The 21,065-nt window shown below is 51.5% G+C and overlaps 9 protein-coding genes and 1 non-coding gene across 10 annotated transcripts; 6 read left to right on the forward strand and 4 right to left on the reverse strand.

The window, feature by feature from the left end:
- Positions 1–646: 646 nt before the first annotated feature.
- Positions 647–1,959, forward strand: BD324DRAFT_627686 (hypothetical protein). The gene is made up of 2 exons (XM_022016028.1): positions 647–1,786; positions 1,840–1,959. The coding sequence occupies exon 1, from the start codon at positions 870–872 to the stop codon at positions 1,569–1,571; it is 702 nt and encodes a 233-aa protein (XP_021870985.1). The 5' UTR covers positions 647–869; the 3' UTR covers positions 1,572–1,786; positions 1,840–1,959.
- A 137-nt stretch (positions 1,960–2,096) lies between these two features.
- BD324DRAFT_t16 lies at positions 2,097–2,179 on the forward strand. Its single transcript has one exon. It is a non-coding gene; the product is annotated as a tRNA-Thr (tRNA).
- A 422-nt stretch (positions 2,180–2,601) lies between these two features.
- On the forward strand, positions 2,602–4,672 carry BD324DRAFT_627688 (hypothetical protein). Its single transcript, XM_022016029.1, has 7 exons — positions 2,602–3,841; positions 3,880–3,988; positions 4,026–4,032; positions 4,076–4,146; positions 4,183–4,421; positions 4,463–4,511; positions 4,552–4,672. Exons 1-7 carry the CDS (start codon positions 2,913–2,915, stop codon positions 4,579–4,581), a joined length of 1,434 nt encoding a protein of 477 aa, XP_021870986.1. The 5' UTR covers positions 2,602–2,912; the 3' UTR covers positions 4,582–4,672.
- Positions 4,673–5,012: 340 nt separating this feature from the next.
- BD324DRAFT_580350 (pyridoxal phosphate-dependent transferase) lies at positions 5,013–6,751 on the reverse strand (the record flags this gene model as incomplete). Its single annotated transcript, XM_022013436.1, has 6 exons — positions 5,013–5,135; positions 5,242–5,612; positions 5,662–5,691; positions 5,745–6,170; positions 6,224–6,480; positions 6,663–6,751. The coding sequence occupies 6 exons, from the start codon at positions 6,749–6,751 to the stop codon at positions 5,013–5,015; spliced, it is 1,296 nt and encodes a 431-aa protein (XP_021870987.1).
- A 513-nt stretch (positions 6,752–7,264) lies between these two features.
- On the forward strand, positions 7,265–9,935 carry BD324DRAFT_627700 (Spo11/DNA topoisomerase VI subunit A). Its single transcript, XM_022016030.1, has 15 exons — positions 7,265–7,956; positions 8,006–8,233; positions 8,308–8,387; positions 8,427–8,493; positions 8,546–8,600; positions 8,655–8,708; positions 8,753–8,839; positions 8,905–8,988; positions 9,035–9,100; positions 9,149–9,213; positions 9,262–9,337; positions 9,391–9,476; positions 9,537–9,591; positions 9,639–9,682; positions 9,734–9,935. The coding sequence occupies exons 1-15, from the start codon at positions 7,301–7,303 to the stop codon at positions 9,888–9,890; spliced, it is 1,860 nt and encodes a 619-aa protein (XP_021870988.1). The 5' UTR covers positions 7,265–7,300; the 3' UTR covers positions 9,891–9,935.
- A 171-nt stretch (positions 9,936–10,106) lies between these two features.
- On the forward strand, positions 10,107–13,336 carry BD324DRAFT_627708 (Sodium/calcium exchanger protein-domain-containing protein). Its single transcript, XM_022016031.1, has 16 exons — positions 10,107–10,480; positions 10,662–11,040; positions 11,123–11,151; positions 11,200–11,292; positions 11,340–11,464; positions 11,511–11,581; positions 11,633–11,784; positions 11,830–11,948; positions 12,007–12,279; positions 12,330–12,458; positions 12,514–12,591; positions 12,644–12,723; positions 12,773–12,786; positions 12,846–12,915; positions 12,970–13,036; positions 13,094–13,336. The coding sequence occupies exons 1-16, from the start codon at positions 10,471–10,473 to the stop codon at positions 13,148–13,150; spliced, it is 1,746 nt and encodes a 581-aa protein (XP_021870989.1). The 5' UTR covers positions 10,107–10,470; the 3' UTR covers positions 13,151–13,336.
- On the reverse strand, positions 13,325–15,640 carry BD324DRAFT_627712 (major facilitator superfamily domain-containing protein). Its single transcript, XM_022016032.1, has 10 exons — positions 15,330–15,640; positions 15,246–15,289; positions 15,061–15,187; positions 14,729–14,994; positions 14,537–14,688; positions 14,345–14,485; positions 13,973–14,274; positions 13,819–13,906; positions 13,698–13,777; positions 13,325–13,634 (listed from the first exon to the last, which is right to left on the reverse strand). Exons 1-10 carry the CDS (start codon positions 15,441–15,443, stop codon positions 13,431–13,433), a joined length of 1,518 nt encoding a protein of 505 aa, XP_021870990.1. The 5' UTR covers positions 15,444–15,640; the 3' UTR covers positions 13,325–13,430.
- Positions 15,641–16,089: 449 nt separating this feature from the next.
- On the reverse strand, positions 16,090–17,245 carry BD324DRAFT_591306 (mitochondrial carrier domain-containing protein). The gene is made up of 5 exons (XM_022013797.1): positions 17,163–17,245; positions 16,970–17,106; positions 16,748–16,918; positions 16,395–16,694; positions 16,090–16,321 (listed from the first exon to the last, which is right to left on the reverse strand). Exons 1-5 carry the CDS (start codon positions 17,215–17,217, stop codon positions 16,106–16,108), a joined length of 879 nt encoding a protein of 292 aa, XP_021870991.1. The 5' UTR covers positions 17,218–17,245; the 3' UTR covers positions 16,090–16,105.
- Positions 17,224–18,724, reverse strand: BD324DRAFT_627717 (hypothetical protein). Its single transcript, XM_022016033.1, has 4 exons — positions 18,586–18,724; positions 18,451–18,530; positions 18,291–18,408; positions 17,224–18,237 (listed from the first exon to the last, which is right to left on the reverse strand). The coding sequence occupies exons 1-4, from the start codon at positions 18,655–18,657 to the stop codon at positions 17,563–17,565; spliced, it is 945 nt and encodes a 314-aa protein (XP_021870992.1). The 5' UTR covers positions 18,658–18,724; the 3' UTR covers positions 17,224–17,562.
- Positions 18,725–20,942, forward strand: BD324DRAFT_627721 (fungal-specific transcription factor domain-domain-containing protein). The gene is made up of 6 exons (XM_022016034.1): positions 18,725–18,869; positions 18,908–19,523; positions 19,564–20,055; positions 20,105–20,181; positions 20,219–20,698; positions 20,752–20,942. Exons 1-5 carry the CDS (start codon positions 18,825–18,827, stop codon positions 20,534–20,536), a joined length of 1,548 nt encoding a protein of 515 aa, XP_021870993.1. The 5' UTR covers positions 18,725–18,824; the 3' UTR covers positions 20,537–20,698; positions 20,752–20,942.
- Positions 20,943–21,065: the final 123 nt, after the last annotated feature.

Consider the following 21,065-nt stretch of genomic DNA (forward strand, 5'->3'; position numbering starts at 1 on the left):
TGGTCAGGATTGACTGTCAGAACGCTCGTGCGAGATCCTGCAGCGCCTACTGAACATCACACTGCTGGACCCCGAGCTTTCTTCCTAGTTCCTTCCGAACAGGCATCAGATCTGGAATCTGCGACCAAGGAGTGGCACGATGTTTACCACAACGACGAGGTTGAAGGCAGTGACTTTTCCATGTGGATGCTTCAATGCTTCGAGTTGCACGACATCGACGGTGTCATGTTTGGGTGAGTCGTCAAGGGACAAAGCCGTGCTCACGCCATGAACAGCACTGTCACTGCTAGCGAGGATACCACACCCTCCGGTTTGACTCCAATTACCTATACGCACTTCATGTAAGATCACATGTGTTGGGATCTATGCTGATCAGTCTCCTAGGAAGGAGGGCGGCTGGGCGAGGGGGGAGTCGACCGCTCTTCATCAGTACATGGCTCCCGTGAACCCTCACCCCCTTAGCTATTTTCTGCCAGAGTCGTCAGGTGATCCGCAGGGGGCGGGTCTCTCATCCAGTACTCTTTATGATCCCGCGAGATCTGCTTAACTATAGCATCGATGTTTCGCTATCGCGACTTATAGATCAGCCATGAATTTTGAGGCTGTCGTCAATACATGAACTGTGCATATCCGGGCCACTTCGGATCGGAAGCATGAAACTGCATCCAGTAGCCGATTTGCCAATGATTGACGAGTGCTTCTTGCGATTGAGACACCCTTTGATACTATCTCTCAATCTACCTAGATAATTTCTCTGGTGAGAAAAGGTCTTTGTAGCTGGGCGCAGATGCGAAGGCTGTCGTATATTGTACAAGAAGCCGTAAGCGGTGCCGGGAAGCGGTCCACTCAGCAAACAAGAACACTTCATCATGTCTGAACCTATCGATACCAGTACGACCATTCCTGAGACACTCGTTATCTCGCGTATGAGTGCCCTTCTAGAAGAATTGACCTCGCAGTGTAGCCAACCACCTGGTCTGTCCTCTAAATGGTTGGCCAGAGGCAAGGACGAATCGGAGCCGGGTCCAAAATCCCTGGATGGCTCTGACGACAAGGAGATATCCGCAGAAATGTCTGAGTCCTCCCAAAGAGACCCAATTGCTGTGGAAGAAGTTACTGAGGTAGGAGATGACAACGTTAACGCGGGGCTCATCTCCGATACCAACGACTTCTTGTCCAAGCTCGAGGAAGTGAAGAACCTCTGGTTCGCGGGCGCATACAACAGAATGACTGACGTCGATGACCAAGTCTCCTCAGCCGATGAATTTATCCAGAAGATCGGTTGGAGACACCCATTATTCAATGCTTATGAAGGGGCCAGACAAAGTGGATCGACCCCTACTTTGAACGACTTCATCACAGGAACTTGTCCACAGAAAGGTCTCAGACCGGTCTACACATACGATAGACGGTCGGGCGGTTCCATTTTCCGGCCGTGCATTGTGTTCCCTGATGGGGAGATCGAGAGCGCCGACCATCTCCGGTCGGTAATCGAAGGGACCGCATCGAACGCTGTAAGGCAGTGGGTGGAGTCGGCCTTGAAGACTCATGGATCATTGTCTTTCGGGTGAGCCATCGGTGTTTTGGGAGTTTGAGCAGCTGTTGACACATCAAGCTACGTTCCTCCGCCTGGTCCGAACACAGGCACCAGCGAAGTTCCAAAGACACTCCTGCACTGCATAGAGTACCAGTGAGTCCGTCTGCTGACAGGCGTCGATGCTGCTAAGATACGACAATAGTCAAGACGGTACGAGCAGCGAGTACATCGTCACAGAGTAAGGCCTCGCTGAGTTTGCCGAGAGGTGAGCAAAACGCCCAGGCAACCATTCAAGCATTCACGAGTTTTAAGGCACCGGCACTCTCGCCACTAGAATGACGGTTAGGCAGTGGTTTCAGAGGGGTTCATATCCTCCGTGGCGGGACATGTACAGATCAAAGAAAGAGCTTTGTGGTGCAGACTCGAATCGGACAAGGAATGTGGAAGACAACTTGAAGTCACTTGACTCGTCCCTGCGGGGGCTGTAGCTTGTTTTGTATATGAGCAAAACCCCATCTGCTGCGTTTTTGCGGCCTGTCTCAACGGTCGTACGCTGCCTGCCCCAATAGCATAGTTTTGGTTAATGCGTTCCCTTCGTAAGGATCTAGGGAGAGATCGGGCGTTCGAATCGCCCTTGGGGCTCTAACCTTTTTTTTTTGGTCTCCGCCCATCCGAATATCCTGCTTCGCCTTTTTGATGGTATGGTCAAATGCTCGGCCCTTTCATAGTCATGTACATGCATGGATGATGTGCTACTGTTTCGTGAGGATGCTATGCTACATATTTTCGTTAAAGGTCATATGTACAACTGGTTGGAATGGGTCAAAATCAGTGGATGCAGCTTTTTGCTCAACCTTTCTCCCTCTTTTCTCAACCCGGCCCTTTTCGGCTTTTTGGCCATGTAACGAGTCTAGCGATACTCTCTCACTCTGAACAGCATGTGCTCGGTGTGCAGTCGTATGTGTCGGCCGCGTGGGTCTATGCAGCACTCGTGTGAGAGCCTCGCACCGGGTTCTACGAATGCTGCGACACTTGGCAGGGAAGGGGAACAATGCGAGAGTTTTCACCATCTGCTTGGCAAGTCAAGTTGGATCGCTGGGCGAGTGACTGGTATTGAGGCTATCTACACCATCTTGACGATTTCAAGTGAGCTTGGGGTGTCTCCCAGCCTCTGGCACCGTGACTGGGATACTCCACACCGCCTTCGTGTCGGCTACAAAGCCTCGTGCCCTACATTCATGCCACCCGCCACATTCGATTCTTTCATAATAACCCTATCGCCACAAACGCCCAAGAGCACTTGGCGACGCGCGATCCGTGTTGATCGCTCACTCAGCACCATTATTATTACATCTACGCTCCCCTTTGTCATCTCATGGCCTTTCTTGGACGACCATCAGGAGGCGATTCTCCATTCGCCATCGGCGACAGAGCACTAAGAGATCATTCGTCTCCTCAACCCCCTGCTCAACGAAATCCTACGCCCAGGAAGAATCCGGGTCAACGCGCTTCGGTCGACGGACATCCAGCTGGAGCCGGTCCCGGAGGAGCAGGTAGTGGTGGTGGTGGTGGAGGAGGTGGTGGTGGTGCAGCATTCATGGCCACCCCTAGTCCTTATGGGAGCGTGAGTGACGAAGCGAGAAGGAGGTACGAAGAGCGATACGCAAAGAAAAAGGCAGAGGAAGCTGCAAAGGCCGAAGCAGAAGCTAGAGAAGCGGAAGAGAAGGAACGTCAGGCTCAGGCAGCTGCGCAGAGACCACAGGGAGGTCAACAAGGGTATGGTGGACCTCCTCAGGGCTTCAATGGACCTCCTCAACAATTTTTCGATCCGCCTCCTCGTCAGTCCTCAGGGTATGGACAACTTCCTCCTCCGCAGCAGCAGCAGCAGCAACAATCCTATCACAACGGTCAACGTCCTCCTTCTCTTCAACCTAACCCTGGACCATACTCTCCAAATCTCCAACAGCCACCTCAGCGATGGTCAAACCCGAATCTGCCCGGCGGAGGTGGACTCTCACCTCAGCCCCAACAGGCTGGTTTCGGAGGATCACAAGGACATGGCAGCAGACCCTCTTCCAATCAAGGACACGGATATGGAGGCTCTCAGCAGGGACATGGAGGACCAGGGTACGGAGGATCGCATCAAGGAGGTCACAATCCACCTCCAGCTGGGCGCATGCAATGGTCAGCGAATGCTGTCCCTCCTCCGAGCCAACAGTGGAATCCTCAACCCAAGTCACCTCCTCCACCTCCGCCTCCCATCGCTGAGCCGCCACGAGCTGAAGATGCCGTGCTTAGGACTCTGTAGGTGGAGCACGTCAGGTTCATACTGATCTCCTCAGCTTCTCTCAATTCGACTCGTCTCGTTCCGGCTCGCTCAATTCGTATGATCTCGAGAGACTGTTGGCGAAGGACGAGACGATGGAAGCCAGGGAAGACTGTGTGAAAATGGTGAGACCAGTACTGTGCGATCATCGCTGACGTCTAGCTCATGAGTGCGTCGATCGCTTCCTGCCACCGCTTTGCTGACATTCACAGATATCTTTGATACGGATAGATCTGGCAGTATCAACTTTCAAGAATTTGAGGGTCTGTACAGATACATCCAGGTGAGCCGCTCTCTAATCTCCCTCTAACACTTACAGGACTGGCACGGCATCTTCCTCCGCTTTGATCGTGATGGTTCAGGCTTGATCGACCGTAAGGAGCTGCATCAAGCCCTACTTGGCTTCGGCTTCTCCCTCCCATTGGATATGGTCCGCAAGCTCGAAAAGCGGTTTGCACCTCCTCCTAAACCTGGTCATCCACCCAGAAAAGGAATCAGCTTTGATCGATTCTTGATGGCTTGCGTGACTGTCAAGCACTATACCGAGGCTTTCCGGAGGTTAGTAGAGCAGACGTCGTGGACACTAATCTGGTACACAGAACCGACGTATCTGGTAGTGGGCGCATTACGTTGGACTACAACCAATATGTGAGGTTTCAACCGACATGCAGTGACTGATTGGTCCTAGATGGATATCATCCTTGAATCTCCCAGCTAGATGACATTTACGACGAGTTAAGCGATGCCAAACGACTCTTGTATCACCTTTTGACGATTCGTGACTACAGCATGCATGATATGGCTCAGTGCAGACAGATTGGTGGGATACCAGGCCAACTTCATGAAACGCCGGCCCATGCTCAGACACATCCCAAATGTTCCCGCGCAGAGACGAAGAGCCTTCCGCATCTCGCTGTACTGTTGACGTGAATAGAAATGTTCCGACATCTGGCACCTGCTCATAATATATGATGCATGATATCTATGTGCACAATCTAATCGTATGATCTCGTCGTGTGATCTCCAACGACTCGCCGTCGTCGCTCTCCTCCGCCTCCAGATTACCGATTGCTTATCGGTTGTCGATGATTCCTCTAATAGTACGTCTCTTGCCTCCCCTACGTGCCACATACTCTGATGAGACCTCGCCTATTTCATGTACTCCTTCAACTTGAGCAACCTCTCGCCAGCGGCACGGAGCAGAGGCGGATCCTTGCAGAAGGAGAATCGGAGGAATCGTTCCCCTATATTGGCATGCTCTGCGGCGTAGAACTGCGTGTCGTCAGCATGAACACCGCGAGGGGGAGCAGTAGATGGCCAATTTGGTTGCAAGCGGACGAGATTGACCTCGGACCGTCACGGCCTAAGCGGAACTCACCTCGGAGATGGGGATGGACGCGACCTTGATTTCCTGAGCCAACCACCATGCCTTCTTGAAGTCCTCTCCTCTTCCCTGACAAGTGGGTGGTACAGCGTAGTCTTTCGGGATCTTCACTGGACTGAAGTCGACCATGAGGTAGTATGCGCCCTGAGGCTTGGTGTATGACAATCCAATCTCGTCAAAGATTCCGCAAAGAATATCACGTCGTTCAGTGTATGCTGCGAGCTGATCGGCGAAGAAGTTGTGTTCAGTCTCCGTTTCCAAGGCATACGCTACGGCCTCTTGGAGGGGTGTGTTGGTGCAGAAGACGATTCGGGAGTGAGCAGCGAGCGTGGCGGCACATAGTGCAGGCGGTCCAATGACCCAGCCTGGGAATGTCAGGCGAGACCTGAATGGGAAGTGTAGCCTACTACTCACCTACACGCCATCCAGTACAGGCAAATGACTCTGCGGAACAGATCAACGAGGATCAATCAAAGAAAAAGCTGACATCCACTCACTCCCAGCCGATGCAATGGTCAAGGTCCTCTCCCACATGCCTGGCAACTCTGCGATCCTCACGTGCTTTGTGCCGTCGTATAGGAGACAATCGTAAACCTCATCGGAGAGAACCAAGACCTTCTTCTCCACGCAGATCTTTGCAATCTCTTCCAGTTCTTGACGCGAGAAGACTTTTCCAGTAGGATTATGGGGCGTATTGACGATGACTGCTTTTGTCTTTGACGTGAATGCCGCTCGGAACTCTTCAATGTCCAGGGTCCAATCTGCGCCTGTTTTCTCTCCCGATCCAGTCGGAGGATGCAGAGGGACCATGACGGGTTTTCCACCTTGGAAATGTATGGAAGCAAAGTATTGGTCAAAGTAGGGTTCGATAACGATGACTTCTTCTCCAGGTTGGATGTGGGCGACGAGTGCGGCAAAGGTGCCTACGTGTCGGCGTGAGCTTATATCGATGCCTCAGATGAGGAAGAGCACTGACCACAGTTTGCACCCGCGGTCACAACGATCTCCTCCATCGTCAATTCTCTGCCCTCCTTGACAAGATTCCCAAACGTCTTGGAGTATTGCTTGCTGATCGCTTTCAGAAGTCGTGGTCTGCCTCGGGTTTGGGAATAGTGATTCGACATGACATCGGTGTCCATGATCCTGTGTTGTTCTTCTCTGACCCATTCGGGAGGAGCCCAGTTCATGAATCCCTGACCAAGATTCAGTGTATCTGGAGGGAGGTTGTTGGGGCTGAGAACCGGAGGCGTAGCGATGAGTGACGGACGAATGGAATTGGGTTGATGATTGAAGCCGGTGAGATGGTGGGAACCGATGAGAGGTAGATAGAGCGAACGAAGCAGAAGCACGAGGAGTCAGCATTAAGAAAGTCCCCATGATGCTCGATCTAGCTTCGCTGGCTGAGCTCCACTCACGTGAAGATACTCCATACGTCCAACTTGTGCGTTGCACCGTCAAACATTCTATCCGCCTGAGGGATAAGCGCATCGCGGGAAGTGGCCATGATGGTGGAGGTAGCAAAGGACCTGAGAGATGCGTTCAGGTGTCTTGAAGCGAGGGCGGCCAGATAGGGTTTAGAGATCGATGCGATGGATCTGGCGACAGGCATTCAATCGCTGACGAGATTGTGAGGGATGAGGAATGAGCCGGATAATTTGAGTGAAGCTGAGAGAGGGTCAGGCGTGAGCTGTGCGAGTCTGATAAAGAAGCTGAGGATGCCCACATGTTCTCGACCTTATAGGAGTCCACAGGGAATATCGTCGCTGCTCGCTGTTGGCTGCTCGCTGTCGCCAAGAGATGAAAGATGGAGATGAGAGAGAGAGATTGGTGGATATATATATATTTCGGGCGAGTCGAACGAAGATCAATCTTGTATTAGAAAATGCATTAGCAATTCGATTTTCTAATGATCATTAGAAAATCAGCCCGCCGGGGGATCCCCCGCTCGGACCGCCGGCTGTTGCCGAACACATATCCTGTGAGATTTCACTTGAATCCACATTCCAACATTCCACCACCACCACCACCACCACCAACACCTACCTATCTCTTCATGCAGGACACAAACATCCATGTCAACCCAGTCACACAGCGATTTCCACCTTACTGGTCGATACTGAATGAGGATACTGAAACGGATGTGGCGCAGGATGCCGTGGTGACCTCGTCATGTCCTGCCACGGTCCACTCCCACCAAGACCATGAGGGATACGAGTCGCAAGACGAGGAAGATTACATCGTCCTGACCGATGACGGTGGCGATGAAGAAGTGGAGGAGGAGGATGAATCCAAGTCGAAATGTTCATCGCTTGAACAAGATGACCATCAACCCTCACACAGATCTAGACAAGATGTTACCTCAGGTAGAAGCTACCCAGAGAAGCGCCCCATTGAAGACAGACGTTGGCTCAACGGCCATGTCTCCAACGTTTTCCTCCAGCTCACTGATCACCAGCTCGGCAGCTGCTCACATAATCCCAGGGCCGTATCCAATCTGCCTCACTCTCGAAGTTCATCTCATTCGATCCCTCGAGCACTTGGCCCAAGCAACAGTCCTTTCAATGAAGACGAAGACGAAGACGACGACGCCATCATGCAAAGACTCATGGCGCAAGCTCGCGAGAGGCAGAACGCAAACCATGAAGTTGATCAAGAAGAGGCAAGTCGGATAAGGAGGGAATCGCGATCGAAGGAGGATCAAGAGTCAAGGTCTGCGTCCTCAACCCTTATCGTGTACCATTCTGATTTACTGCTTTAGTCGGAAGGCGGCCAAGTTCCTCGAAGCCCTCTGCTTGGACTTTCTCGAGCAGGTGTACACTTCTCAACGGGCTATTGATTCCCGTCATAAGCTCTCACGGATGACCAAGAAAAATAGGAAGAAGAGTGGATCGAGGAAGAGAGAATTTGAGGAGGGTGAAGCAAGTGCAGATGAGTACGCAGATCGCAAACTGGAAGTGAGCCTGTCTCTGAAGAATCGCAAGACTGGGTGGGTGGCTTCTGGTCGGGTCTCAGCTGCGGAGGGAATTCTGTCCGCCACATCGACTGATCTGCAGATCGCAGAGGTTATCACTGTGTGAGCTTTCCAGACGACCTCACTCTCGCGAAGGAGAACCAACTAGGGAGGAGTATGCTTCGGCTGGGTGAGCTTCAGCAGGAGCAGGTAAAGCTCACCTCCTCAGCTAGAATCTTGTGTGTCGCTTCGTTGCTGTACGAGGCGTGTCTCACAGGTGTGACTACGACCAAGCGGTGAATTTGGATCTCTGCTCAGTACGACACGTGTCATCTCACTTATTCACAGAGACATTTTCTACAAGGACGTCAGACTATTTGGCAATCAGGCAGTGGTTGACAATGCAAGCTGAGCAGGGCGTGGACTCTTTGGACTGACCAATTCGCCGAAAATGCAGATAGTCGACGACATTGTCGCTACCGCAGGTCTCAAAAGGAGGCACTTCAACGTCGTCAGTCGGCTCTGACTCGAGATCCAGTCGGCTCACAGTCATAGTGCGCCGCGTCTAAGGGGCTGATCGTCACGAATTGTCTCGAGATCATGCTCAAATCTGGCGACAGACTGCCATGTTCAGGCACAACTGTATGTGTGCGGACGCACTGTCTGTTCCCTCATGATCTGCTGAAACGCAACTGACCGGACCCCAGGCTGCTCTGATTGTACCGGTGGAACGCGTTGAACGAATTGAAGCGACGAGTCCCCCAAAGTGGGTGCTCATCGTGGAGAAGGACGTGAGGGACGGAACTCTGAGGCAGACGATGGCTCATCCTATTTCAGGCTATCTTTCAACCTCTGTGTGCTATGAAATTGCTCGACCTACTTGGACCGGGAGTCATTGTCACGGTGAGCTCGTTTCTACCGAAGCAACGCTTTTAGCTCAGACATCCGCAGGGCAAAGGCTACCCCGACCTCGCCACGCTTCAGCTACTTGCACTCATCGCAGATCATTACCCTGCGTGAGCTGGACGAATCTTGCTGCGAATCATGGCTGATCCCCAAGACAGAACCAAATTTTATGGCTTATTCGATGCTGATCCTCATGGTCTTGACATCCTCTCGATATATACGCATGGCTCACAGGTCAGTCTGGTCTCGTGTTAAGAACAGGTACAAGTGCTATTGTTGCTCCATAGGCCAGTCGATATTCACACGATCATTCGGATCTACCCCTTGGAGATCGCCTGAGGTGGATCGGTGTCAAGTCGAGCGAATTGATCAGGTACGCTGTGATCGACGCGCTCCGGACAACTATCAATTTTGCTGACGCGATCGGATCTAGCATGGGACTCAAGCATGACGACCTGATTCCTCTCACTGAGAAAGATGTTCAAAAGGTACGTAAGATCAGAAGCTCCCTGACGCCACGATCTCACATTATCAGGCCAATGCCATGCTTCGACATCCGTTGCTGCGAGACGATTGCAAGCAAGTCAGACTTCAAAGCCGCAGTGTACATGTCTGATTTTATACTCCCAGACGCGAGCTCGTACACATGCTTCACCTCGATCGCAAGGCTGAGATTCAGATCATCCTTGGTGCAGAGTCGGTTGAGACAGAGGAATCTGTTGAGGCCAAAAGCTGTGGTCCAGCCTTGTTGATGGACTACGTTGTGCGACGTATTGGCACTGTATGAGCATCGACAGTATGATATACCTTCTATGTATGCTGCAATACCATGTCATCGTCACTACGGCTGCTGCTGCTGCTGCTACGCTACCAACACTCCCCGCCAAGTGCAGTGTCTATAAATGGAATTGGGCACATGACGTCTGGGTAACTGAGAAATTACGGCATAACAGCAGCCACTCCAAAGGGGCGATGATGGTTCCAGCCCAAGCAGCTTGCTCGTCTTTTGCTACGACGACACTGGCATCTCCTATTCGAGTAGACAGACTCCATAGCGACAAGGCTGATCATCCTTCCCATTGGAAGTCCTCTCCGTTGGACAGCTCATACCGTGGACTGTCTCAAGCACGGGCGAGACACACGACAAGACAATCCCTTTCAACACTTCGGGGTTTCAACCTTCTTTTTTAACATCTGTGTATCAGCTGCGATCGCACCACCACTTGACAGGTCATATTTGGATACGGCGAAAGCATCAGAGCCGCTCTGGTGCTAGGAGCACTCCTGTTGGACAGACCTGAAAAAGGACTCCAATCGCTTCGGAAACAGTAAATAGATAAAGTCCTTGGAAACTGACCACAGGCAACATGCCTCAGAGTGCGTTTATCCCATTCCTCGCTTGTGTCCGAACGGATCGCTCTGTCTATATCCATGAGCCCTGACTACCGTTGTCCTCCGCTTTCCCACCCTCTTTTGCTACAACCCCCATGCTCGAGGCTCCGTTGATAGTACTCTGGCACTCCATCGTCCCACGCTGACACCACCCTTGCCCTTGCAGCGACCACATCCCCTGCGTCATCGCCACCGATGGACTCTCAATCCGAGAACACGTTTGACCGCCATGCACCTCCCGACCGCAAATCTGATTCTGTCAACTCCAAAACAGATGGACCACGTCGTCGAACGGGCCGAAACGTGACCGTCGATCCAGCTATTGCGGGGTCTATACCTGGCTCCACACCTGGGAATAATGCCCGACAAAACACTTCGAGTTCTGCTAGATCAGGTGCTTCATCCAGAAGGGGGAGTAATAATGGAGAGCCAAGTGTTGGAATCCTAAGGCGGATGACGACGGGACTGTTGACGCCTGATCGGAAGATTGGCAAAGCACCGACTTATGGGCAGAGTATCAAGGCGGCGGTGACGAGTTCATGGTTGTGAGTGATGACTCCCGCGAGGCAGGACCTCTTGCAGTGCACTCTTCACCGATCAGTCACCATTGCTGACCTGATTTTCCAGGAATATTCTTCTCGTCTTCATCCCTATCGGTGAGTCATGCCTCCTGATTTTTTCAGATTTCTTCTAACCAGACTCAGGCTGGGCTCTTCATTTTGTCAAATCCGGGGGCAATGATAAAATCTCGGACACCGCTGTGTTCTGCACGACCTTCATCGCCATCATCCCCCTAGGTGAGCGCAATCCTGCGCAAGCTACGGTCAAGCTCACAGTCGAACAGCCGGCCTCCTGGGCTTCGCAACTGAAGAAGCGGCACTTCGAATGGGTCAGACACTTGGTGGATTACTCAACGCCACGTTAGGAAACGCCGTCGAATTGATCGTCGCTATTCTGGCTTTAATCAAGGTGAGTATGCGGCTACGGACTGTGCAATGAAGCTGACACGTCCCAGTGTGAGCTTTCCGTCGTACAATCGTCTCTCGTGGGCTCGATCCTATCCAACATCCTCTTGGTTTTGGGCATGTAGGTATCGAGGTTGTTCCGAGCCGTCATCCTGACGCACATGTCTTGCAGGTGCTTCTTTGCCGGTGGTGTGCGATTCTCAGAACAAGCCATCAAATCGACTGCCGCGCAGCTCAACTCGTCATTGTTGTTGATCGCCGTCATTGCTGTCCTGATCCCATCGGCATTCCACTTCAGTATCACTACGACCAATAACGGCGAAGGTGAGGGAGTCCTATCTCATTCAACTCCTGCTGACGCTCCTAAAGGCTACAGTCTCACCGATGACACCGAAAGAACCGATCTCTTGGCCATGAGCCACGGAGTCGCGGTCTTGTTGTTAGTGCTGTACCTTGGCTACTTGACATTCCAGATGTGGACTCACGCAGTGAGTCGTGTGCCTTGTTTTCCACAAGGAACATCTAAGTTTACGGTCCTCATCTCAGCACTTTTACTCTGACGAACCAGTCTCCCAATCTACGACATACCCTCCTGAAGTCACCAATATCGGCGAAAAATTGCACTTGCCACACCGCAAGAAGAAGCATGACGAGGAAAATCCTATCTCTCCTACCGACAGCTCGAGCACGTCCCGAGAGGACCATCCCAATGCCGCCGTAGCACAGAGCGAAGCCATCCAGGAAACAGACCCACAAGTGAGGCACGGCGAGGATGATGAGGAAGAACAGCAGCCGGAAATGAACATCGTCGTGACCATTGTAAGTGGATAGTTCCGAGTAGAAGAATGACAGGATGACTCTTTGCTTAGGCAGTCATGGTTCTCGACACCGTCCTCGTTGGTGTCACAGCCGAATTCCTCGTCGACAGTATCAACGGTCTTGTCGCTTCGAATCCGTCACTATCCGCTGAATGGGTCGGGTTGATCCTCCTTCCCATCGTACGTTTCTCTCATACACCGTTGCACCATGGCCACATGCCTGACCAGATCTCAGGTTGGAAATGCCGCGGAACATTTCACAGCTGTATCTGTCTCCGTCAAGGACAAGTTAGATCTCTCAATCTCAGTTGCGGTACGTCAACGAGTTTTCTCTTTTGTTTGCAAGTTGACTGAGCGACCTCTAGGTCGGCTCTTCGATTCAAATCGCTCTTTTTGTCATTCCTGTAATCGAGCTTCTCGCTTGGTGTATCAGCAAGCCCCTGACGTGAGTGCGAGCGATTTTGGCTGGACCCTATGCTAATATTACTCTCCAGCCTTCTATTCGATCGTATGTCGTCATTCATCAGACTGACGGTCCTTCTATGCTAATTTTCCCTGCCCGCTCAGCTTTCGAGTCCGTTGTCCTTTTCTTATCCGTCTTGATCGTGAACCAGACTCTGTCGGACGGTCGATCAAAGTACGTGCAATCTATCGGTTGAACTCGATGACTAATTACTAATTCCCGATGCAGCTGGATGGAAGGCCTCGTGTTGATGTTCCTCTACCTCATCATTGCCGTTTCGTTCTGGTACTATCCCGTGAGTGGCCGACTTGTCAGAAAGCCTCCCGCAGTGCATCACTGACTCCTACAAAAGGGATCCAACACGGCGTTCCTCGCAGGATGTGCTTCAGGGGAAGGCGCAACTGGGTGAATGCAGGGCTGATCTTGAGACTGGGAAAGGATGGAATATTTGTCTGTATCTTATCTGCTCGAGTCCCGAAATACATGATTTTCCGACAGTAATTGTGCATCTTGATGAGCCATGAAGTGGACGAGATTGACCTGCGCCATGCCATACAGGTACTGCCTTGCAGCGTTCTGGTGCATTTAAAGATGGTAATGCATCTACTAATCATACAAAATTCGCGATGTACCTCAGCGACTATCTATGTATCTCTCCTGACCCTGCAGGCCTTTTGATCCTATGATGCTCAGACAATGTATCGGAAGTTGGGCGACAGGTCGTGAAGATGAGCATCGGGGCTGTCCTCTTCGTCGTCCTCAATATGCTCCATATTGGCCTTTTCTTGTTCTGGATTTCCGGAGATGGCAGCTTCACCCAGCTGCTCGTTATCCCTTCGAGCGTTTTCACGTCGATAAATGGTCGTCAAGGTCAAGGCAGCACAGACCATGACCTAAGCAGTCAATGGTCAGCATAAACACGAACTTGCGCCATGGACAGGAGAAAGAGGTCTCACGATATTGAACGCGATATTCAGACTGAAACCTTTGTACCAATGAGGCCCTTCTTCAGCGGGGAACATGAAGGATGACAAGACTAAATTGGTCAATCTCACGATCGTTATCTTTGAAACCTACTTGAGAAAGATTGCCCGACGCCATTCATGAAACCCAATCGGATAGCAGCTGCTGAATGACTTCCAGCGGTGTTCGTAGCCCAGGTCATCTGAGTGAAGTTGTAAGCGCTAAAAACAGAGAAAGTGTGCCCAAAAAACAGAAAGTCCATGCTCACCATCAATGGACCGACGGAGAACACTCCTAAGACCGTCGGGAATACAGCGAAATACCTTACGGCCATATTGTGAGGTACGGCAATGAGGATCGCAAAGCCGACTGCGGATGCGATTGCCAATCCAGCAATGGGGATACCTCGAGATCGGTATCGATCAGAGAGGAAAGAGACGGAGAGGGTTCCGACGAAAGCGACGGCATACGGAGGGACGGTGAACAGCTGAGCTTGAGCAGCACTGTATCCGAGAGATTTGATGATAGTAGGGAGGAATCCAGAAACCGAGCCGAGCGATAGGGAGAGACCTGATCATGCGAGTGTCAGGCCAAGAACGATCATCTCGGTGGGCGGCGTCAGAAAAACGTGTAAACGCACCCATGTAAACGAGACAATTGAGATACGTCGTGGGTGTCGTAAAGACTCTCTTGAAAGCAGTACGATCAAAGTGATGTTTTCTAGCGTATCCTGGGTCTTTGAGGAAATGCGCCAAGATGGCTCGTTCTTCAGTCGAGAGGTCTGAAATGAGCAGTAAGCATGGATCTCGGTGCTTGACGTCTCTTGACATACACTTGGATGATTCAGGTACTGAAGGTAGGAAAAAGAAGATGACCACAGACAAGATGACGGATGGCAGACCCTCAATGATGAATAGGATCTGCCAATGAGCGGGTTTGCTAGTCTTGATGAAAGACACGCCATAGGCAATGAGACCTCCAAATCTGCCATACATCAGAAGGCAGGTATGATGGATAGACTCACGCTCCAGCAATGGATCCCATACCGATGTACAGGGATAAACGCTTGGCTAATTGATCGCGGGTATACCACAGGGAATAGTATAGAGCCACGGCGACTCCAAAGGCGGATTCCCCAATACCAATGAATAGACGGCAGACGACGATCCCAGCTAAACTTGTGCATCCTGCTTGAGCAGTTGAGGCGACACCCCACACGATGGCTCCAAGGGCCAATGATTTGTTCGGTGTAATCATGGTAGCGAGAATATTTCCAGGTACATTGAAAAGCTACACATTCATAGATCAGGCCCCTCCTCCCCCCCTGATGTTTGTCTTGGATGTGGCCAAACTCACAATATATGTGACGTAGAACGACATCAGAGCGATTGAGAAATGGGTTGACTTTTCAGCCGTCGTGTTGCCTCCAAGGATGTCTTGAAGACCTTGAAGTTTGGCATTTCCGATGTTACCTCGATCAAGACTGATACAGGATTGGTCATCGTTCTTCCTTGGGCTACTGGGAGGTAATTTCGACTCACGCAGCACAGAGGTACAATGCAGCGGTGAGGGGGAGGATGATACACTGAAGCGTCAACCACACGTCCGTGTGAGTCACTACTCACGTCCAATTTTCGTACAACTTTACGATATCGAGTCTGTCTTTCCTCTTCTGACAAAGTGTCAACATTGAATGATCCCGAAGGGACAGAAGTGAGATGGTGGTCTACAGTCGACATGGTGTCTCGAAGTGAAATAATTGAATCAGTCAGAGACGAGAGAGACCCATGGTGCCCCCCTTTCTTCTCCTCATTTGCTCAAAATATATGTGGCCTGAAAGCTCGCCCCCATCGGTCATGACTTTCTCCGCCATCCTTGACTGGAGCAACCCAAGCGCTCTCGGCCGTGAACACCTATCGGTACAGCGGGAAGGTTTTCTTTGATTTCAGGTCGGGAGAACGTATCTCCGCCATCTATGAAATCCCGCGGGTATCCGGACCGATTCATCCGATCATTCAGTTCACGACCTCCGACCGCTGAGACCACCAGCGCGGCATTGTCGGTCTATTCTTCCACAAGTGGAGAATGATGACGCGGGACTTACTGTCGCGACTTCAACCCTTACTATACGTATCTCAAGCTGTTCGCAAACAGAGCTGCCATCTCGCATGACGTGCGCCCCGTTTGTCGTCTCAGACATTGCTCTGCGACTTGTAGTGGACGTTGGCATCAGACTATCCTGTACCTGTAAGTTATGTCATATGTGATGAGATCCTGTCTAGTTGAGATGACAGCTCTGCGCGGCGTCACTTCCCTCCTTGCCCGTGACTGCATCCTTGTACACTCAGTAACAACAAAACTGAATTGCAAGAAAACCTCTATGTATGTATGTATCTAGAAATCAAGCCTTGGGGAGCATTCCCACGATCCAATCACCGCCAGCGACCATGAATGTTGTCACACTGGCGGCCAACATCATCCTCGGCATGACACCTCGATAGAATGCCAATACGCCGTCTGTCTGATAGATATATCGAGCTGTTTGGAGCATTGTCGGTCGGTTCCTGCTTGCTCTCAGAGCGGAAGGCTTGGCAGATTGCATTTCGATACGTAGGACCTGTATGTAGGTTGGTTCATTCGGTCAGAACATGACAACTGTCTGAGGTGAAAGCAAACACTGCCACGCTTACCTCGAAGGGTTGATTCCAGCAACTCAACGCTCCTCCACCACTACTCGCAAGGATCTTCTGTATCGGGCCAAGCCTAGAATCGTTCGATTTCCCAGAGATTCGGCGAATAGAGCCCTCAATGAACCTCGTGATACCCATTCTACTGGCCCAAGTCGTCATCTGCCTCAATGCCACCGCGTTCAAGCCTTTATTTAATCCCTTGAGTCCGTCTCGCGCATAGATCTCTTTGCAGATCTCTAAGGTGCTCGGCCCTCTATTCGTGCTACCAGAAGCTTTACTCCGTGTGATCTCTATCGTTTTCTAAACTTGGGCGTCAGTCCTGCCCCATTGGCTGCGAGATGATGCCGAATCACCATAGTCGTTGTCAAGCCCATTACGGCGTAAGCTTGAGTCATCCCGCCTATCATCCCCCCAGCAGTGTTGGCCAGGGTTGTTTGTCCCGGAAAATATCGGAGGACAAAGTCTTCTGCGATATGTGCACTGAACAAGAGGATAGCTCCTTTTGTAGACGCCTCGATTGCTCCCTGCAAAAAGTTTCAAAATCAGTCTTTGCACAAACACCTCGAGGGACTCACCCAAGGTAACAGTCCCTGGTAGAATCCTTGTATTCCGCCTCTAGCCCAAGTCTTACTGATCGCTTGGCGAAGTGTATCATGACGATTCGCTGCTAAATGAGTTTTTAGAACTTCAAAGGGCTGGCCCAAGGTCGATACTGGATGAGGAGGTCAGATGCCACGTTCTATATTATAGCACTTTAGACAGGCTTGCCTTGAGCTACGGCCAGGACACCGCCTGCCACAAGACTGTTCGATCCCGGCGCCATGGTGAGCAAGTCGCTTTGCTAGATGCAGATGAAATGAGGAATGCATGCAGCTCTTTTGACATTTGTCCGACATTCCTGTCCTGCTTGAGTTTGCAAGACCGTTGTCTCGAGATCGGAGCAAGGATCCGATGCTCTTTTCGCGGGAAAAGGTTTCTCCGCTTTCTCCGCAAAGGTGTGACTCGAAGGATAACAAGCCCGCCCGCGGTTTTGAAAGTCCGCAACATGTGCAAAGGCATCCGGCAGACGTTGAATAGATCCGAGATACCTCTGACGCTGGTCAACTGCGACATAAACTGATTCATGTCACGTAAGAGGAGGCTGCATGCAAAATGCCCACAGTCCAGTCTACCAGTAGATCTCCGGATCCTCGTTGCACAGTGCATTGTTGTCAGCGCTTGAACCGTCGTACCGTCTGATCTGCAGTGTCGAGGCGAAATTGTCGGTTTGAAGGCCTGACGGTTCTACAATTCCAGGTCCACTTGTTTGAATGATGCCGTTGAGAGATGAACCAATACTCAGATCATATCTGCCAGCTGTGTAGTCCATAGCCTGGAGCGGTGTTGTCGTCCCTGGAAATGGACGAGCGGGAGACTGTGGGCTTGAGCGCGTCCAGTGAGATCTGCCTGTATGAGGCACCGTCATAGTCGGCCATTGGAATGTCTGACGGTCTGACAAGGGCCTCAACACACTCGGAAGATCATCGTTGCAGCAGTGGGTCGGAGGGCTGTGATCTATACATTGTATTCCAGGGAAATCTTCCGTTGATAGGTGTCCATTTGAGATTTGGGGATGATGTTCAAGAACGGGTCTGTCAAGCTGATTGAAAGCAGAGCTAGCCCTTGATCTTTCGAAATCTGGGCTCAACCTGGCTCCGCGTTCAGATTCCCCCTGGGGAGCGTTGAGACATGCCTGATAGAATTGGCGCAAGTCGCTCGGCGTTTGAAGCGGGTGTGTCGAGAAATACTCCGATGTCAAACGATGATGACGATGCAGAGGACAACCTGACAATGTCTCCCCATTCTTCCCAGAGTCAGCATGCCCGACCTCGACAAGCAATGACACCGCATGCTCACTGCATCTTGCGATTTAAGAGCCTGGATCACCCCCTCGAGCTGAAGAAGATGCCAGATGACTCGTTCGCAATCCTTGACTCTAGCTTCGATTGCTCTGGCTTGACCAGCTGGCGGACCGCTGAAGCAGAGTGAGCGACCAGCTGAACATCAGTAGACTGACCGTCTCCGATCTGAAGAGGAGTATTCGCAGATGTGTTTCGAAGCGACGCATTCTCCGCAGGCCGGTCGAACCCTATCACACTGCGTACGGTCAGCGATCCCTCCTTGCGAGGATAAAGATGATCGCAGTATGCACCTTCCTCTTCCTGCCAGAGCACCTGATACAAGCTCGCGAAGAGCCGCTGCTGAATGATCTCATGCCCGCCATGGGAATGCAAGCAGTATGGAAGAATAAATTTCCGCCCGAGGAACCTGGATTGCCTCGGAGAAATATTTCCATGACCACCTCGGCCGAGTGAACAGGATGAATCTTTTGCTGCATCGTCTCGTCGTGAAGCACAAGGCCTCAGACCAATTGCTCAGTTTACGGGACAGATGAATGTGAAGACCCACGAACATGGCAGATTCTACACTGGACTTGTGAGCCACTCGTCCACGCCCTTAGCTCACCCAGTCAGAATGGGCATCCCAGATTTGCTGGATCAGCCTCTGGAGTCTACCTCATGGACACGATCCGAAACGAGTTGACAACTTCAAACCACCGAGTCAATGGGATTCTAGAGGCCTTTCTATCAAAGTTTGAGACGACGAGTGGAGGCTCACAGGATGTGCACGGAGACTATCGTTCCCTCTTGCAACCCATAGCTTGCTCAGACATCGCGGAGATTCGAGCCAGATTCAACATCTACTTTCGTCATTGGCACCCCTTGTTCCCGTTTCTCGATGGGAAAGCAGTGCACAACAGACTTGAAAACATTCTCCAGAGGGCAGAATCGAGCTCCGCAGGCTTCAATCTTACATTCGACTCCATGGACGACGTCAATGGATTGGTATGGATGATCTTGCTTCGGGTCATCCGGACCATCGGTGGACTCGGGAGACCGACAAAGTCTGGCATCTCCACCATCGAGAGGGCAGGCGAAGCCATGAGTTTGGCATATTTGGTTCTCGACGCGAACGATGCTTCGACCATAGACGATGTGGTCACTGTCCAAGCTCTATTCGCTCTGCAGTTGACCATGTACGCCAGGGGATGGTACCGACCCGCTGCGAGATTGTCGGCCATCACTATCAGTGAGTGGTTGGGTCTGTCTCGGAATTGATGATGGAGCAGAAATCATGCTTGAAGCTGGCCTACATCGATGTCCATGTCGTTACCCATCCACATTCCAATCTGATGCCCTGAGGGATCTCAGAAAACGAATATTCTTCTCAGTCTTTGTGCTCGACAGAATCCTATCCGCTGATTTTGGTTTACCTCTACTCATGAGGCAGACAGATATCGACGTCTGCCTACCAGGCGCTGTGGAATTGCACGGCAACACGCCTCCAAGTGATGGACGTAAGGAAGTCGACGCTGAGTCACCCTCCTCGGCAGGTCAGAAAAGGAAACGAAGTGGCCAGCAGACCACCAACACGCCAATAGATGTCTACCCTTCGAACCCTGAAGGAACATATAGCGAAACAAGTCCAGCTAGAACTCCACAGAAAGCTCCTGCAGCAAAGGACAGATTATTGCCGGCTAGGACCATGGCAAAGTTTGCCATCCTCGTTGGTCGGATCGTTGAGACGTTTAACCGGTCACGACGATGGAGAACAGCTGATCGTACGTCCCTTCCGAAATGATCTTTTCTCGCCTTCTGACGATCCGGTAGCCGAGGATGCCCTACGGATACGCACAGAACTCGATGATTGGTGGCTTGAGCTCGATCGAAGCTCAGTGGACACTCACGTAAGCAGGCAGCTTTCACGTTCTGCTGACTCGATAGCCTTCTTCGGATCCCCTTGGCCCTCACATCGTTCTCTTTCAATGCCTCTACCATCAACAACTCATCCGCATCAACCGACACTCTTTGTCGCTGCCCGCTACTTCCATACATCATCGCCACGCCCTGCAATCGACCGTCATTGCCGCCAAAGCCATTGCAACGTGTCTTGAATCAGGATTGACCAATGACCAACAATATTTCAAGTGGCCGGGGTATGCGGACATGCTACTAGATGCTGCGTTGTTATTTGCCTACGCGGCGACATTGAGTGTCGGAGGTGGCCAGTCAGGGTATGTTGTGTACACGATCGTGTGCTGATATGACTGACGATGGACGAGCAGGACCGTACGGCAACTCAGCGCTGTCTCACGTAGTCTCTCGTCACTTCAACGAGTATGGCCAGAGGTAAATCGCATACTTGTCGCCGTCACGAATCTCACGAACTCCCTGCTTGGTGTCGAGGATACCACTCCAGCTGAGGTGAGTCGACTGTGCCGACTCGAGGCGAGAGATCTGTCTGACCAGCGCACAAGGCGAACTCGACCAATGATCCCATGGATTGGCTCGCTCAATTTGGCCTCGAGGCAAATCCTCTAGACTTTTCGTTCAGCCTGTCAAATGGATTCAATCAGGATAGTATGCTGTCAGTAGGCTTTGCTCCAATGTCTCCGGCTTGAAGCCGCAGCGCTTGCATGCATTGCAGCATGAGCTCTTTATTACTTGTGGCTGGGCCAATCTGCACCGAGCTTCAGGCGTTCTGTGCGTTGTATACATGTCGATCTCAGATTCCTTATAGCCGGGAAGGCGAACGGTTAGAAACGGCTCCCCCACCTCCCCCCACATTTTC

This window comes from Kockovaella imperatae, assembly GCF_002102565.1.
Source record: "Kockovaella imperatae strain NRRL Y-17943 chromosome Unknown BD324scaffold_7, whole genome shotgun sequence".
Classification (NCBI taxonomy): Eukaryota; Fungi; Basidiomycota; class Tremellomycetes; order Tremellales; family Cuniculitremaceae; genus Kockovaella; species Kockovaella imperatae.

What these genes read in the sequence shown, in the direction of transcription:
- BD324DRAFT_627686 (XM_022016028.1), top strand. Translation starts at nt 870, where the DNA reads ATGTCTGAACCTATCGATACCAGTACGACCATTCCTGAGACACTCGTT.
- BD324DRAFT_627688 (XM_022016029.1), top strand. Translation starts at nt 2,913, where the DNA reads ATGGCCTTTCTTGGACGACCATCAGGAGGCGATTCTCCATTCGCCATC. An exon ending in TATACCGAGGCTTTCCGGAG is followed by an intron (nt 4,422 to 4,462) that starts GTTAGTAGAGCA and finishes TCTGGTACACAG; the next exon opens with AACCGACGTATCTGGTAGTG. An exon ending in CGTTGGACTACAACCAATAT is followed by an intron (nt 4,512 to 4,551) that starts GTGAGGTTTCAA and finishes GATTGGTCCTAG; the next exon opens with ATGGATATCATCCTTGAATC.
- BD324DRAFT_627700 (XM_022016030.1), top strand. Translation starts at nt 7,301, where the DNA reads ATGCAGGACACAAACATCCATGTCAACCCAGTCACACAGCGATTTCCA. An exon ending in ATCAGGCAGTGGTTGACAAT is followed by an intron (nt 8,601 to 8,654) that starts GCAAGCTGAGCA and finishes CCGAAAATGCAG; the next exon opens with ATAGTCGACGACATTGTCGC. An exon ending in ATCGCAGATCATTACCCTGC is followed by an intron (nt 9,214 to 9,261) that starts GTGAGCTGGACG and finishes TCCCCAAGACAG; the next exon opens with AACCAAATTTTATGGCTTAT.
- BD324DRAFT_627708 (XM_022016031.1), top strand. An exon ending in TCTCGTCTTCATCCCTATCG is followed by an intron (nt 11,152 to 11,199) that starts GTGAGTCATGCC and finishes AACCAGACTCAG; the next exon opens with GCTGGGCTCTTCATTTTGTC. An exon ending in TTTCGTTCTGGTACTATCCC is followed by an intron (nt 13,037 to 13,093) that starts GTGAGTGGCCGA and finishes CTCCTACAAAAG; the next exon opens with GGATCCAACACGGCGTTCCT.
- BD324DRAFT_627712 (XM_022016032.1), bottom strand. Translation starts at nt 15,443, where the DNA reads ATGTCGACTGTAGACCACCATCTCACTTCTGTCCCTTCGGGATCATTC. An exon ending in AAGTTGTACGAAAATTGGAC is followed by an intron (nt 15,290 to 15,329) that starts GTGAGTAGTGAC and finishes TTGACGCTTCAG; the next exon opens with TGTATCATCCTCCCCCTCAC. An exon ending in TCTCCGTCGGTCCATTGATG is followed by an intron (nt 13,907 to 13,972) that starts GTGAGCATGGAC and finishes AACTTCACTCAG; the next exon opens with ATGACCTGGGCTACGAACAC.
- BD324DRAFT_591306 (XM_022013797.1), bottom strand. Translation starts at nt 17,217, where the DNA reads ATGGCGCCGGGATCGAACAGTCTTGTGGCAGGCGGTGTCCTGGCCGTA. An exon ending in TGTCCTGGCCGTAGCTCAAG is followed by an intron (nt 17,107 to 17,162) that starts GCAAGCCTGTCT and finishes CTCCTCATCCAG; the next exon opens with TATCGACCTTGGGCCAGCCC. An exon ending in ACCAGGGACTGTTACCTTGG is followed by an intron (nt 16,919 to 16,969) that starts GTGAGTCCCTCG and finishes AACTTTTTGCAG; the next exon opens with GGAGCAATCGAGGCGTCTAC.
- BD324DRAFT_627717 (XM_022016033.1), bottom strand. Translation starts at nt 18,657, where the DNA reads ATGGCGGGCATGAGATCATTCAGCAGCGGCTCTTCGCGAGCTTGTATC. An exon ending in GCTCTGGCAGGAAGAGGAAG is followed by an intron (nt 18,531 to 18,585) that starts GTGCATACTGCG and finishes GACCGTACGCAG; the next exon opens with TGTGATAGGGTTCGACCGGC. An exon ending in TCCTCTTCAGATCGGAGACG is followed by an intron (nt 18,409 to 18,450) that starts GTCAGTCTACTG and finishes ACTCTGCTTCAG; the next exon opens with CGGTCCGCCAGCTGGTCAAG.
- BD324DRAFT_627721 (XM_022016034.1), top strand. Translation starts at nt 18,825, where the DNA reads ATGAATGTGAAGACCCACGAACATGGCAGATTCTACACTGGACTT. An exon ending in ATTGTCGGCCATCACTATCA is followed by an intron (nt 19,524 to 19,563) that starts GTGAGTGGTTGG and finishes ATGATGGAGCAG; the next exon opens with AAATCATGCTTGAAGCTGGC. An exon ending in GAAGCTCAGTGGACACTCAC is followed by an intron (nt 20,182 to 20,218) that starts GTAAGCAGGCAG and finishes CTGACTCGATAG; the next exon opens with CCTTCTTCGGATCCCCTTGG.